This window comes from Molothrus aeneus, chromosome 4, assembly GCF_037042795.1.
Source record: "Molothrus aeneus isolate 106 chromosome 4, BPBGC_Maene_1.0, whole genome shotgun sequence".
In the NCBI taxonomy this organism is placed as follows: Eukaryota; Metazoa; Chordata; class Aves; order Passeriformes; family Icteridae; genus Molothrus; species Molothrus aeneus.
Window position 1 is genome coordinate 32,290,022 of NC_089649.1, and position 15,158 is coordinate 32,305,179.

Below are 15,158 nucleotides of genomic sequence, written 5' to 3' on the forward strand. Positions count from 1 at the left end.
ACTTGTTTTATTATATTCAGATATGTCTTTTTATTTCTAGTAGAAAGCATGCCATAAGAAAAGCCCATTATTTAAAATGAACTCACTAGAAACACCAAACAGCTGGAATGATTCCAGTACAAAATAATCCATCTTCTCTGTGAGTCTTTCCCCTTTTTTTTTTATGGCCACCCAAAAATACACAGCTGCCTCTAGACTTCCTCAAAAATGCTGAGGAACTTCCCTTTTGTAGCAAACTGCTCCATCATTCCTGTTAGTGTGGGAGGCACTTCTCATCCTTTTTCTCTGCAGATGTGAAATGCATTGATGTACATGCTTTGTCACATGACAAGGCATTTTAAAAGTACAAAAATGTGGAATAAAATCTCATATATCCACTTTCTATGAACATAATAATGAATTAGAAAATCCAAGAGTACTTTCATACTATATTCCTGATTGCAAAGCATTCATTTGGTATAATTTATACTTCAAGAATAATCTCATTTTTAAACCTTTTTCCCAAGTTTCTATTTAAAAATCCTACTTTCTCTGTATATGTTGAATTCCCACATATTGCTGAGTCCAGTCATACAAATGAAAGTCAATGGATGGGCTCCAGTTAAATATTTAGGAACAGTGGTAGAGAAAACCTCATTGTGGTCCCATCTACAGGGCAGTAGGTTTTAATGCACATGCCACTTGACAAAGGGTCTATTCTCATCACTTCATCAATTACAGATTACCTGCTGCAGGCAGTCCTAAAACTGATCTTCTTTTGAGCATTTAAAGCAGGCAGGACAAGGTTGGCCAATACCTTTCATTTTGTTCAAAATGCATTAGGCTGCTTCTGAATATTAGCTTAATGATCTAGAATAGCAAAACTACTCATGGATCAGAGCATGCAAGGTGCTCTTGAGGAAGTTAGTAAAATGTTCTTAAATGTCTTATCAGGTCTGTCTTTTCTCTCATTGGAGCAATTCTTGAAGACAAGCACTTATGTTTGCTTTGAATCTTTCATCTTTTTAATTTATGCATAAGAAACAAATAACTAGATGAAGGATAGTTTGCCTGAAGTTACTTAATATCTCATATTATCATTAATCAGTACCTATAACACACCTTTTCAGCTTAGACAGCAAAGAGGTAATCATCTCTCAAAACCAGCTTCATCTGTAGGCAGGTGTCAGAAGATGCTTTCAAGGTCGTTTCCCTGCCTGTCTGAGAAAACAACTGAGTTGTAATGTGGCATGAAAAATGAGAAGCCATTTCAGAGCAAAGTAAATATTTTTATTTCTCCCTATCTATTTTGAAGCCTATATATATATTATAATAATGCTTAGTTAAATATAAAGATTTATAGAGAAATGTCCATGAGGAATTGTATTTAAGTATAACTAAACTATTAACCTGTGAAATAGCAGGGGTAAAGACTATTGCCAGTACATAAAGGTGAATCTAAGACTCTAATTACTAGCAAAGCAGAGCCATCCTGAGAGTTCTCATAGACATGTTTTGCAGTAGATATCCTTGAAGTGTGCTGCTTTCAATTGTCATGGATGCTTTGGTTCACCAGCTAGTGAGTGCCATCCCAAGGAGCATTTCTGCTACTGCTGCATGTTCATTAAAGGAGATGCTTGAAAAGCTGAAGAGAAGACAGGCTCAAATTAAGAAAACTAAAGTCAGATCCAAATTAAGAAAACTAAAATCCAATCACAGCTTTTGAAGGCAAGTTCCCTTTCCCTTTCCAGCCTATTTGGAAAGTTGCTACCTGATCAATCAATTTACAGGTCTTGGATATACAGTAGATTTTCAAGAAACAAGTTACTAATAGATCTGTAGCTATTTCTAGCACCACTATATCTTGAAATGTCCATTCTTTGGAAGGAACTAAAAGGTTTGCTCTTACATTTTGCTCTAACAGCCATTAACTACTCAGTTCCAGTACATCTGTGCACAGTGACCAAAGGGGTAATATGGAATCATGCTTTGTTTAAGATGCATATTAAGCTTAACATGAACATTCTGACTTGAATATGTTACACCAAGTCCCTTCTTCTCCTGAAAAGCAGTGTTCCTTTGGCCTTCATCGAGATTTTCAGGAAAGAAATTATAGGCTGTGATAGTCCAGAAACCCTTCTGTACAAACTAGTCAGAGTCATAGTAATCATTTCAACATTCCTGGACAAAGTGGCAAACCTGCATGTTTAAGGAAGTATGAAAATATTGTTCCCTCTCATTTTTAGGCTCCTACACAAATAAACATTTCTGAAATCACAACTATGTTTTTTCAGTGTGACTGTCACAGCAAATGTTATTGAAGGTAGAATAAGCTGTTACTTCTATGCAGCTCATATAATTTGTAGACATGTAAGATTAAGCAGCTGTATAAACTTATCTAATGGTATGTGAAACACTCTGGAATAAAGACCTGTAAAGACCTTAATTAGACAAAAATTGATGCAATTACATTAAGTGAAGACATTTCTACCTTCCATTTATATATTGATATCTTCTATTTGTGGTCTGTTTATGTTGTGTGGTTTTTGTTTGTTTTTTTTTTTATTAGAGGACAACAATGGATGGTCTCTGCAATTTGATAAACATTATACAAAGGACAAATACAATAAATTGAAATCTCTGTATGCATTTCAGACAAAGACACCTGAGTGCTGTAAGTAAATTACAGATATTATTTTATTACTGATGATTCCTAGGAAGAAATACAGAGCAAATATATTCTTAGCAGGAAATTTAGTGCTGTTTCATTTTTAGTTAAACAGCATAATATCTCAAATGAACAAATGCTAATTTGAAGCTAATTTCAGTTCCATTAAGGATGATTCATTTTCTGCAAGAAAAGGGTCAAACATATTTTAATTAGCATATGCCAATTAGGAGGACAATATAAATGTTTATCTAAATATGCTCATACTGCTAGAGAGACCATAGAAGTGCCATATATTTCAGAGTGAAATGAAGGCAACATTGCTCCCAGTTCATTTCTTTGTACATCAAATGAAATTTGCAAATCCCCTCCATTTACACAGGTCTTTGCACAGACTTTTTGGTTCTGCTGTCTACTATATGAGCAAAGACTTCCTGACCCTTTCTTGACCTATTTTCACCCATGGAAATTGTGTTCCTTCTAGTAATAAGATTGCTGAATAATCTAAAGAAGTGTTGAAAAAATCGTATTCCAGATTCTTGTATATCGTGCCTAAGGTTCAAGAGTTTTTACAAGGTCTTTCACAGCAGTAATATAATTTTTGTGTCCCTTTATATTTATTGTTAGATTCTTCCAAGGTCTAAATCAATTTTGTAAAAAACATGTGCCTTAATTGTGTTTAAAAGAGCCTGCTATATCTGTTTTTGTGCTTGTTGTTCTTTAATACCATATTTCTTTTCTCCACCTCCCATCACATCTCACATGCCACCCCTTGCCCTGACCATGTTCTTGCTCTCTGCAGTGGCTGGTGATGTGCCAGCAGAGTGCACCTGCCAAGGCCTGGAGGTTTTCTGTGATGCTGCCAAGCTACGTGCTGTCCCATCAGTCTCTTCAAACATAACCATATTGTAAGTAGAGAAGTAACCTGGTCTCTTGCTCTGTTCAGGTTTGACTGTCAATCCCACAACTTTTTCACAACTACAGCCTTATAATTATCATCAGCTGATGCTTGGGAAACACTGTGTCTCTCTGTTGACAAGTACCTTAATATTTTAAGTACAGATTTTCCTTACACAAAAGGGGAGAAAAGAAACTAAGGAACCAAAAAACTCTGTGAACTGATCATTTCATGTTTGCAACAGTGACTTGAGCTACAAACAATTTCAGGATAAAGGAAAATCTACAAAAGAAATGCTTCCTTTTAAGAAAAAATGCTTAGAACCTGTTTCTTTTTCTATGATCATGCCAATATTCCTAGTCTGTGTTCCTGTCAATAAAGTCAATAACCTTGAACATAGTGTAACTCCCTGCTGGAGCAAATCTATTTAGTTCTCATTTGATGTTTCTGAATATGCTGTTGTTTAAAAAGATTTAATTGGTCTGACTCATCATGCAGATATGTATTTGTAAGCCAAACTCTTTTTTAAGAGACCAGAATATGGTTGATGTGCTCTTGATTTGCACATTGCTGTTTGAGAAGCAGTTTTAGATGTGGTGAGCAGGGAGCAGCATCCCATGTCCTTACCTGAGGTGCTCCCCTGCAGATCCAGGTCATGGATCTTTCCTTTTGGTACCAGCCTGTGTTCACATGTGGCTGAAGTTCTCCTTGTTGGGTCCATGTTCAAACACTGCAACCATTCATAACAAAAACTGATGGGAATGTCAAACATCTATTTCAACTGGCTTCTGGCTCAGGGTCAGAAAACTATTATTTTGCCAGTTTTTCCTGGGGACATGGATTTTTTTATTATAATATATTTTTCTTACTGTTTAAGTAGATACAAACATACAGAAAAATGGAAGTAGCATGTTCAGATGGTTTCATGTTGTTTTCTTTATTTAGCAGAGTGAGAGCTGCCCTTATTAAATAACAGAAGTGCTGTAGGAACCTGGGACAGTAGTTTTACTGTATGCATTCATTCCTACAGGTCTCTTCAGAGGAATCTCCTGAGGAAACTTTCTGCTGATGTTTTCAAGAAGTACCAAGATCTTAAAAATCTGTAAGGGAGCGCTATAACATAAAATACCTATTTAGTGTCTTAAATTCATCCTTTCCTTCCCCCATACGTACACACATGGAGCTTAACATTTAAGTACCAAAAGTCTTGTTTGTCTCACCCTTTGGTACCTCATGTGTACCCTGTTTTGCTCAAGCACCTTGATTTGACATCTGTCTTTTTGCAAGGCCATAATTTCTGCATATTCAATGGTTTATGTTTATAGACTGGTTTATACCAAAAAAATACTAAATTTTAATTTTGTCTGAAGGATGCTACATTTATAATAAATATGCCAAATCGAATTAAAGTAAGTTAATTGATTTATTCTGGCAAAAAATTTGGAAACTCAAACTTTCCATTATCATGGGAAGTTCATTCCCATGGCACATGGTTTTACTCCTAATTATGTCTGGTATTGATTTGATAATGCCCAAAAAGTCAAATTATCATGGCAATATAATACTGTGTTATGTTTTCCAGGGTGTAACATACATACCGTTCAAAAAACATAGCCTAAAACAAGTTTTCTTTATATAGAAGTAGTGAAATAAAAAATAAATGCAGAAGTCTGGAGTAGGGCTTCTATGTAACCTATTCAAAGTGTTCTTTCATGGGAACTGTGCTACACTGCAGCACCATCTTGTGTTCTGAAAGTTAAGTCCCATTATGTCCCTTAAATTCCTGAAAGGTAAGTTTTCACTAAAATAAATAAATCCATACCTATCTATATAGGCATAAAAAATTTGATTCTAATATCAGCTTCACACCCTTCTGATAGATAATTTTACATTTTCCAAAACATCTTGAGCAGTGTTTGGCAGAAACCCATTTTGTAAATGCCAATGTCCTATTTCTTACTGCTTTCCAGCAGGAATGCATCTACATGCTTCATTAGGTGGAATTTGATTTAAAGGACCTATGTTTAAATACTATTTAAAGAGAATAGTGTTATAATGCCTTAAAATTATTTGGAAAAGATTTGGCATTTGCAGTTGATACTTTTCAATTCATTACTTCATCAAAGTAGATAAAGAAATCCAGAATTTTAAAAAACAGTATCTATAGTTTATAGGAGATCAATAAGTTTTGCTGTATAATTTTAAATAACTTCCAAATGCAATATTTTGAGAATTTTCAAGTACCCCCAAAAAATTCAAAAATTAAAATAATTTTACATTTACTGTGCAAAATTTTGGTTGCAGCAGAGATCTTGGTAAACACAGCGATCACACAGGTGAGCACTGCAAGGTTAGGACCTAATCAAGGAGATTGCAAACCACCACTCCACTGTTCTTCTTTGGCAAAGCAAGCATCCATTGGAATGGTTTTTGTAATTTTGCTCTTTGTGGGAATTTCTTTGAAAACAACCTTGCAATCTTTCCAGCTATAGCTGTGAAATGGTTTTTGGAATTTGGAAATGGAAAAATTGGAAAAAATGGAAATTGTCAAATTCAAGGTGTAACAAATATAGCAGCTTCTTTTAAATTATCAAATGTGCATTCAGTTTAGCTGATAGATTTTAATTGGTTACTTATGTTTGCTTTAACTTCACTTGTTAAGAGAATAAATTGTTTTGGGTTTGTATCCTCTTAGGTATCTTCAGAATAATAATTACTTATGTTTGCTTTAACTTCACTTGTTTAGAGAATAAATTGTTTTGGGTTTGTATCCTCTTAGGTATCTTCAGAATAATAAAATCAGAGCCATATCTGAACGTGCTTTCAAAGGTTTATACAACTTGACAAAACTGTAAGTATTGCTTTTAGAATACTGAAGGAAAAAACAGCAGGCAGAATTCTGAGAATCTCTCTCTTCCTGATTCCATATTAGGATCTTGCAAAGTGGTCCAAAACTTTAATCCAATGACTGAATGGAGAAAGCAAAGACAGAATAAGAAGTATCTGTGCAAGTTTATCTTGTAGGACAGTATTTTGAAAAGATAAGCTGGCTCCATACTTCGATCCTATTCCCCAAATCCTCAGGATGGAAGAAGGAGACAGTATGGTAGTTACACTGCAGGAAGTCAAAGAGAATGAAAAAAGAGTAAAATGAAAGCAAGAGCTTGTGATGGGTGAAAATTCTTTAACACAGTGTTTTGGTTTGCAAATACAATTCAAACTAACCAGTATAGGTGATGAAAGGAGCATTTTTTTATTTATTTTGAAGCAACTTGTTGAAAGGTGTTTCTAACTTTTAAGGGAAATGCTCAGTGAAAGATACAACAATACATAAATTGCACTGTTTGGTTCAGAACTTTTACTGCAATGTTTTCAGAAGGAAAGTTTTACAAAGCCGTACCTCTTATTGTTTCCATCACACAAGTGTGGCTGAATAGCTGTTATTACAGCTGCTGTTATTATCTTCCCAGACCATTTATACTACCCCTCCCCATTCATTTTCAGCTTTTCTTTTTCCATTATTCTGGTATCTACATTTATGACTAATATCCTTAGCAAAGACTGAATGGGATCCTGGAAACTTTCATGGAACAAATCACTCCACAGAAGGAAACTGGAAAGGGTCTAAAATAAGACACAGTGAAAATATTTAGCTGGCTGTGCTTTCTTATAGATAAGACAAAGTGCTGTACATAATTGCTCTTAAAATCCTCTCTAGAGAGAGTCCTGCCTTGATCTCAAACAGTGGCATGAAAATTACCAAAGTAAAATAAAAGATGTTTAAAAAATACGAGTATTCTAGTATATTATCAAGGAAAAATAATCTTAAAACTCATCTTCATGTGTTTATGGCTAAATAATCATTCCATTCATTCATCTTTGATTGGTTTTGCTTTAGATACCTGAGCAACAACAAGATAACGAATTTGGAGCCTTTTGTCTTTGCAGACCTTCACAGACTTGAATGGCTGTATGTTGTTTTTCTATTTGTATATTTATTTACTCAATAAATAATTAATTTTTATCTATAATTAAATATTTTGATTGCTTTTATTTTTGTGCATAGCATTATTTTGGACTAGCTAATAACTAAGGAACTCCTGTTAGACTGTGCAAGGTAAAAGTGCAATTGGCTTTGGTGAGAGCAGAAAATAGCTCTTGAGCCTTAATGGCTTCAATGATTGATAACTTTTAACAATGGTAAAAAATGTTTATTAATAATTGCTCGTTACAAAAGAATATGTTAAGTAACCTAGGTACTATAAAACAGTAGACAAATATTTTTTGGGCAGGTCTTTTCCTGTAAATAGTGCTTAGAATGTCCAGACAAAATTACTGTCATAACCTGAAATATTGGCTCATTACTGCTTTTCAGAGAGATTTTGAATAAGTTATTAAAAATAAGCAAATACTGTCTTACATTCTCCGGCCTGCTTGGGACTGTTGGATTGCCACAGAATACTGTTAGGTTGGGCTACTTTGTTTTTACAGAGAATCCTTTCAAAGTGTCTTGATCAAAGGATTTAAAAGCCTCAAAGGAAAACACTTTTTTCTAAGTTGAAAATTTTTTTTCTCTGAATTACTTTTTTTAGTAAATTTTTCTGAAAGGAAATTTATATCTTAAACCATCAAGGAATAGTGTGTTAATTTTTATAAGTAGTTTGACTGGACTTTTGAAGAAATTCACTACACAATTTGTTAGCTTTTATTATCTCTTCAATTTAAGACTGAAGTCAATAATCAATCTGATACATATTCTGCTGTAATTTATAGGATAATTGAAAACAACAGGATAAATCGGATCTATCCATTAACATTCTATGGACTCAAATCTCTTATTCTTCTGTAAGTATGAAACAAGGTGCTATTTAAAAGAACAGGATAGGAAGGGCATACACATATGAAAACATTTTTACACCGACTGTGCTTGCTCACCCCAGAGTGCTGGCAGTACCCCTGCAGTTTTCCCTTAACCCAGGCAAAATGTGCTATAGTGGGAGGATTTTGGCAGCAGTGGACACACAGTGTCTGGAGAAGTATAGAGAAAAGGGTGAGGAAAATGATAAAAGGTGTCACTGAGAGGGCAGGGTGGAGGCAGCTGCAGCTCTGGGTTCCAGGTGTCCTCCAGAGCCATGGTGGGACAGGAGGAATCCCATAGTCCCTGCCCCCGGTGACACCCCAACCCTGCTCCCCAAGACCCTGTCTATGATCTGCCACTGCCCTCTCCAGCCTAAAAGATGAGGGACCCTCTTCCCCTGCATGCCAGAGGGAAACCTCCCTCCACATCCCACTTCCTCCATCACCCATAGAAATTACATGTTCTGACTGAACAGTAGATTTGTACTGGATTTCTATATTTCATTTCAATAGCAGTGAAGTGGAGTGAACATCTTTCCTTTATCTGGACATTAGCAAGCTAAGGATCAAATATTGCTGCACAGAATGCCACAGAGAAAATATGTGAATGTTGAAGAAAATAATACTACTTTCAAAACTATTCAAGATTGGAATGATTTTTTTCAGAAGTGCATAAGAGAATTTTTTCTATGATATAACTGTGTAAATATAACCAGCTGTACTATTCCTTTTTTTTTTTTTTTTAGAGAGATGATGAATAATTCTCTTGCTCGTTTGCCTGACAAACCTCTGTGCCAATATATGCCAAGATTAAACTGGCTGTAAGTCTACCTTATTTCACTGGAAAAATATTATTTTGTTGTCTTTGTATGGCAGTTCCACACCACTTTTTCTTATGGGGTGCTGGATCTTGCAAAGTGCCTGCTGGGTCACTGCAGGGCTGATGGCCTGAAGTCATCAGTTGAATGTGCAGAAGTATTCCATGTCTGCCTCCCACTCTCTTCTGTGTAGTCAAATTCTGGTAGTAGTTTTCTTCAATTACCTTAGAATAAGTGCCTGAGTTTATTTTCAATGATTTAATGGGGTTCTTTTATATCCCAGAGACCTTGAAGGCAACCATATCCATCACGTGAAAAATGCCACTTTCATGTCCTGCAGCACTCTAACTGTACTGTAAGTAATTGGATATGCTGGCTAGCCAGAGTGAGATGTGCTTATGCTGAACAGTCAAGTGCTTCATTACAGCTAATATTAAAGTTTCCTGAGTATGGTGGTTATTCATCTCTTGAGGATATTAAATTAAAATGTTTGGTTTGAAGTGAGCACCACACAGAATATCCACTGTTTATATTTTACAGCAAAGTTCAGTATTGAAATATATAACTAGACTTCACTGAAGAGACTTTGGCTGATACTAAGATTTAGAAATTTTCATTATAACCTTTGTATTGGAGTCAAAGATCTCATAATGAGAACCAGAAAACATAAAAATACATAGCTTGTTGCTTGTTTTGATTGGCGGGTGGTTTGACTGGTTCGTCAGTTTTAGAATTTTCTCCAAAGTTTCCTCAGTGATGATGCACCCATCTTCAGAAAATCCCTTTTTGGTAGATCAGTAGGCTCCATGGTAAGTGTCATTTTCATTTTTTAACACTTCTGCAGTACCCATGTTCTTGGCTTTCTAAGCTCAGCGGCAGATGAAATAAGGGTGAATGAAAAATTGCACAACCGTGTACCTGTGTCTGAGACATGATTAGGTCACAAGTCTTTCAGCCCTCAGTCCTTCCATGGATGTACATGTGTGTATGTATACATATGGATATATGTAGAAGTACATGCATGTATAGGCAAAAAAAAAGTTATTTATCAAATGATAAAATGGCAAACTTCTAGATGCAATTAGCTTGTTAACTGAATTGAGCAAATATTTGAAGATACAGAGAACTTTTAAAGTTTATAAAATCTTATATTCAAAATTAAATAGACACCAAGAAGAAGAAACATAAGTTTGTTTTATTCTTTCAGAGTGATGAGACGAAATAAAATCAGTTCCCTAAATGAAAACAGTTTTTCTTCTCTCCAGATGTTAGATGAATTGTGAGTAGATTTCTTCTCTTATTTATAAAAACACACAGTTTTGTGATTTATATTAGAAATAGCATTCATCATAAATTCTATTTCCGATAACATACTCTGGAGATGGCATCCTTCCTTAGGGTATTTTTTAAAGATATGTTGAACAGGAAAGAAATAATCAATAAAATACATCATCTGTATCAATCATATTGGGGTTTTTCTCACATTATGTTCCCTGAATATAATAATATTAATTATTCTTGTATCACTACAATCTAGGTGCATGTGTGCCTTCAGTGTCTTTTAGGCCGGTTTGACAGTTTTGGTTGGACTGAGACTATATTCCTCTGTTTCTAGGATTTCTGCACAGTTAAAGTAAGATGAAAGGTAGAAATAAAAACAAAAGTAAAGATATGCAGTTTAGTCCATGTGGAAACATTCCCATCATGAAAAAATATGTTTAATTAATTTGTAAGTTTCTACAAGACAAATTAATGGTATTTTACTTTCTTTTTGATGGAAATAAAATAACGATAAATTATGTATCTAACAGCATATCTGAACTAATGAGACAAAGCAAGATCTGATAGATCTAGCTTCCCACCTTGTTTTAACATCATTCTTTCAAAATCCAGATTTCTGATAACCTTTAGAATAAATAATATATTTGGCAAATAAAATTGTATATATTGAAACTGCAAAACTATTCAGTAAAATTACTGCGTGTAGTAAGAACTTACTGTAACCTGTGTGTTTCTGCAGAGATTTGGCTAGCAACAAGATTGAATCACTTCCTCCATATATATTTAAGGAACTAAAGGAGCTTTCACAACTGTAAGGATTCTTGTTTATTGTTATACATAACTGTATATTCATCATTTGATATGATGCTTTCAATCATATGTGTCAGAAAAGAGAAGAGCACATTTATTTGTATGCATAATTTAAGTTCTGCCTAAAAAGCACACCAAAAGCAGTTTTATATAGCATTTTGTCCAGAATAATTTTGTCAAAGATGTGCATTTTCATGTCCCAAAAGACAGCATGTCCAAATTCTACCTTCTTCTAGATCTTGTTAGTCCACACAAGATGAGCTATGCTAGCTACATCATGAGAAATTAATAATTTCGTGAAAACACTTAACATGATATCAGGATTTAACTTTAAAAGTAGATTGACTTTATTTTTAGAACAAGTTGTAAGGAATGTGGCCAAAGTTATTTTTGTTGCATTTACAGGAACCTTTCTTACAACCCCATCAAGAAAATACAAATAGACCAGTTTGATTTTCTAATTAAACTCAAATCCCTGTAAGTATCAAGTTTTTATATTTTAGCTATATTTTCTTTGTGATTTTGCACATCTTACTCAGTAGGACATGATCCAGAATATGTTTTGTAAGAATTTGCCCATGCAGAGTTTAGGGGGAGTTTTGCAGGTGCATTAATACAGTAGCTCTAACTTGAATTCTGCCAGCAGAGCTCCTCCTAAAAATGTGAGATAGTGCAGCAACAATCTTGCAAATCTGAAATTATCCTGCAGTAGATTTAAGTACCTCTTCACTGGTCACTTCAGCTCTGAAGTATTGGTTCTTGTCAGACATCACTCCAAAATCATAGAATAGTTTGTTTTGGAAGTGACCATTAAATGTCATCTAGTTCAACTCCCCTGCAATGAGCAGGGACATCTTCAATTAGGCCAGGTTGCTCAGAGCTCTGTCCAGCCTGACCAGGAATGTTCCCAGGCATGGGGCATCTACCACCTTTCTAGACCACCTACTCCAGGTTTCACCACCTATTCATAAAGAATTTTTTCCTAATATCTAGTCTAAATCTACCTTTTTTCATTTAAAACCGCTACCCCGTGTCCTATTGCAACAGGCCCTACTAGCAATGGTTGTGGAGATTAAAAACCAGATGTTTTCTTGGACAGCAGTGCAGTAGGAGTTTATGGTTTGACCTGATGTGATTATGTGTGAGCTGTAGCCAGCAGTACACATACCTTTGTTGATCAAACCAGCTTCCTCACAGTGACTGCAATCCCCTGGCCAAATTCAACTAAATTTGGTACAAGGCTAATGAACTGAAAATACTAAATCTATATAAGTGTTATGAAAATAAGCATCTGAGCACAGAAAATAATAGCCAATTACCTCCTTAACAGTCAAGCTACAGCATGGTTTTATCATTTTATCTATTATTTAACACCAAAGAAATCATACAACTCAGTGGTGATGGCCTTCCACCTGTTGTAGTCAAAAAAACTGTTAAATCTTGAGATAGAAACAGGCAACTGTATTTTGGCTGCTTGTAGAATACCAGTTCCCTCTTCATCTGTTTGAAATAGTAGAAATAGTTGGGGAAAGCACTCTCTAGGATTCATTGTAGCACTTAAATAAAAGTAGCACAATTCCATGTTGGGGCTTTCTCACATCTGCCAGCAAAACTGCCCACCAATCCACATCAACTAACCAGTTCTCCATTTTTGCCTAAATGAATTCAGAACTCACAGGAATATTACATTCAAATCTTTAACAATAAATCCAAATAAGGCTCCCCACAAGGAGAACCAAAGACCCCTGAACAGGTGCACATCTAACCAGAGAATAGGAGGGACTGGAAGGATACAGAACCTGAAGTTCTAAAAAACATCTTACAGAGTTAAATTTTATTGATCTAGCACTGCAGGGGAGAAAATATTACTGCTTTCATACATATAGGTGTAAAATTTAAAATAAGGAATCCCACCTATGTGTCACAAAAAAGCCAGCATTTTTCCTTACATGCTGTGTTCTGTGTCCCAGCTTCCTGCTGGTTTTGACATAAAGAAGAGACTGAGTTCTTGGGTTGGTTTGTTTGTCCAATAAAGCACTCCCTGGGATAAAAGAGGGAAGAGATGTGTAAAAATATTACTACTAGACCAAGTTATTATTTCCCCAGATATGATGAAAGAACATCATTAGAGTAGTATTTTGAAAGGGCAACATATTAATAAGACATTCATCAATTCTCATGACTGAGTGCAGCACTAAGAGTTTTCTTCATGAATCTGGAAGAACAGTGAGTTTATTAAAATTATTTGCAATTCCTTTTTGTTCCACTCCAGATTGTACAAAGACTTTTTGGTCAGGTTTTGAAGGGTTGACAGATTAGATGCAATAAAGTTATTCTCTAGTTTCCTATAATTATAAAATCTCAACTAAATGCTCATAAAATCTGGGGGTTTGCCACTGATTTTCTATGGCCTTTTACTGAGAATGTATTTTTACAGCAGCTTGGAGGGCATTGAAATTGCAAACATCCAGAGGAGAATGTTCAGTCCCTTGAGAAACCTTTCCCACATGTAAGTAGATTATTTTAGAAAGTTTGCTTTCTTTGGCCTGAATTTTACAATTACAGAATACTGGATAATTGAAAACAAAGGTGTATGAAAAGCAGTCCATGAGCAGTTGTCAAATTTTGATCATTTTTGATTCACTTTCCTTCTTTCAAAATATGTTTTCTGAGCAGTTACTAGATAGTTTTGATATTCTGACAACCAATCTAGAATGATCTCTTTCTGTCATCTGTTTCTCACAACCAGATATTTTAAGAAATTCCAGTACTGTGGGTATGCTCCTCACGTGCGCAGCTGCAAACCCAACACTGATGGGATTTCCTCCCTCGAGAACCTTTTAGCCAGCATCATACAGAGAGTGTTTGTCTGGGTTGTATCTGCCATTACCTGCTTTGGGAACATTTTTGTTATCTGCATGAGGCCTTACATCAGATCAGAGAACAAGCTGCATGCCATCTCCATCATGTCTCTCTGCTGTGAGTACTCCATATCGACAATATTATTTTAGTCTGCTTGTAGCATGTATGATATTTGTTATTATAGTACACTGATATATTTCCAGTATAGGATTAACTCTGCTTTCGTGACTCTGCAAATGAAAACACAAAATGCTGTGGTTTATATACCAAGAGGTCTCATTAAATGCTGCCTTTGGCAGCTGGGACATTCCAAAGGTTTCATGTTTGATTTTCATGCCGTGGGAATTCTGCCAAATTCCCACTTTTTTCAGCAAGAAGAAATAAAATTCCAATATTTCAAATGCCCAAAAACCTGTATTTTACTCTGCATTTCTCAGTAAGCAGTGATTTCTGCATGTAATTATTGTGTTCAAATATTCTATTCTTTGCACAAACAAAAGTTGTTTATGCAAATAGATAAAATTAATTTGTCCTAGCTCCCCAATATTAGGAATTGGGGTGATTTTTTTTTTATTTCAGTCCTGCAAGCACGACAAGTTTATGGATGAACTACTTGGCAATACAATCACTACAATCCTGAGTCTCTCAACACAGGAGAGTCTATAAGGATTGCACAAATGCAATTAGATGCATTTTGAGAGGTAGTTGTCAACATTGTCTAGAATTATCACAACATTTCTAAATACAGCCTGTCAATGATTTTGAAACTTTGTTTTTCCCATAAGACAATCTGAATAGTATGCAAAATTTTTAGCAAAATACCCATGAAGCCTTCAGTTCTGTGTTGACAGGTCATCTTCCCTTACTAGTCTTAGAAGACTATGCACATGAACTTTGAAGTAGCAAAAGGTGGAAAAAATAAACTTTGAATTCAGCAGAGACGGCCTACTCATAGAAAATTATCTTAAGCCAAATGTTAATATAG

General features: G+C 35.1%; 1 protein-coding gene across 2 annotated transcripts in view; it reads left to right on the forward strand.

The window, feature by feature from the left end:
• RXFP1 (relaxin family peptide receptor 1) overlaps positions 1-15,158 on the forward strand; it is a 46,993-nt gene that overhangs the window by 26,283 nt on the left and 5,552 nt on the right. The window contains exons 3-15 of one of the 2 annotated variants that reach the window (XM_066548216.1): positions 2,549-2,653; positions 3,450-3,555; positions 4,576-4,647; positions 6,325-6,396; positions 7,444-7,515; positions 8,319-8,390; positions 9,149-9,223; positions 9,504-9,575; positions 10,428-10,499; positions 11,241-11,312; positions 11,717-11,788; positions 13,749-13,820; positions 14,061-14,290. In XM_066548216.1, coding sequence (XP_066404313.1) covers positions 2,549-2,653; positions 3,450-3,555; positions 4,576-4,647; positions 6,325-6,396; positions 7,444-7,515; positions 8,319-8,390; positions 9,149-9,223; positions 9,504-9,575; positions 10,428-10,499; positions 11,241-11,312; positions 11,717-11,788; positions 13,749-13,820; positions 14,061-14,290 — 1,164 coding nt within the window. The remainder of the gene's footprint in view (positions 1-2,548; positions 2,654-3,449; positions 3,556-4,575; positions 4,648-6,324; positions 6,397-7,443; positions 7,516-8,318; positions 8,391-9,148; positions 9,224-9,503; positions 9,576-10,427; positions 10,500-11,240; positions 11,313-11,716; positions 11,789-13,748; positions 13,821-14,060; positions 14,291-15,158) is intronic. The other variant, XM_066548217.1, reaches the window with a different exon arrangement.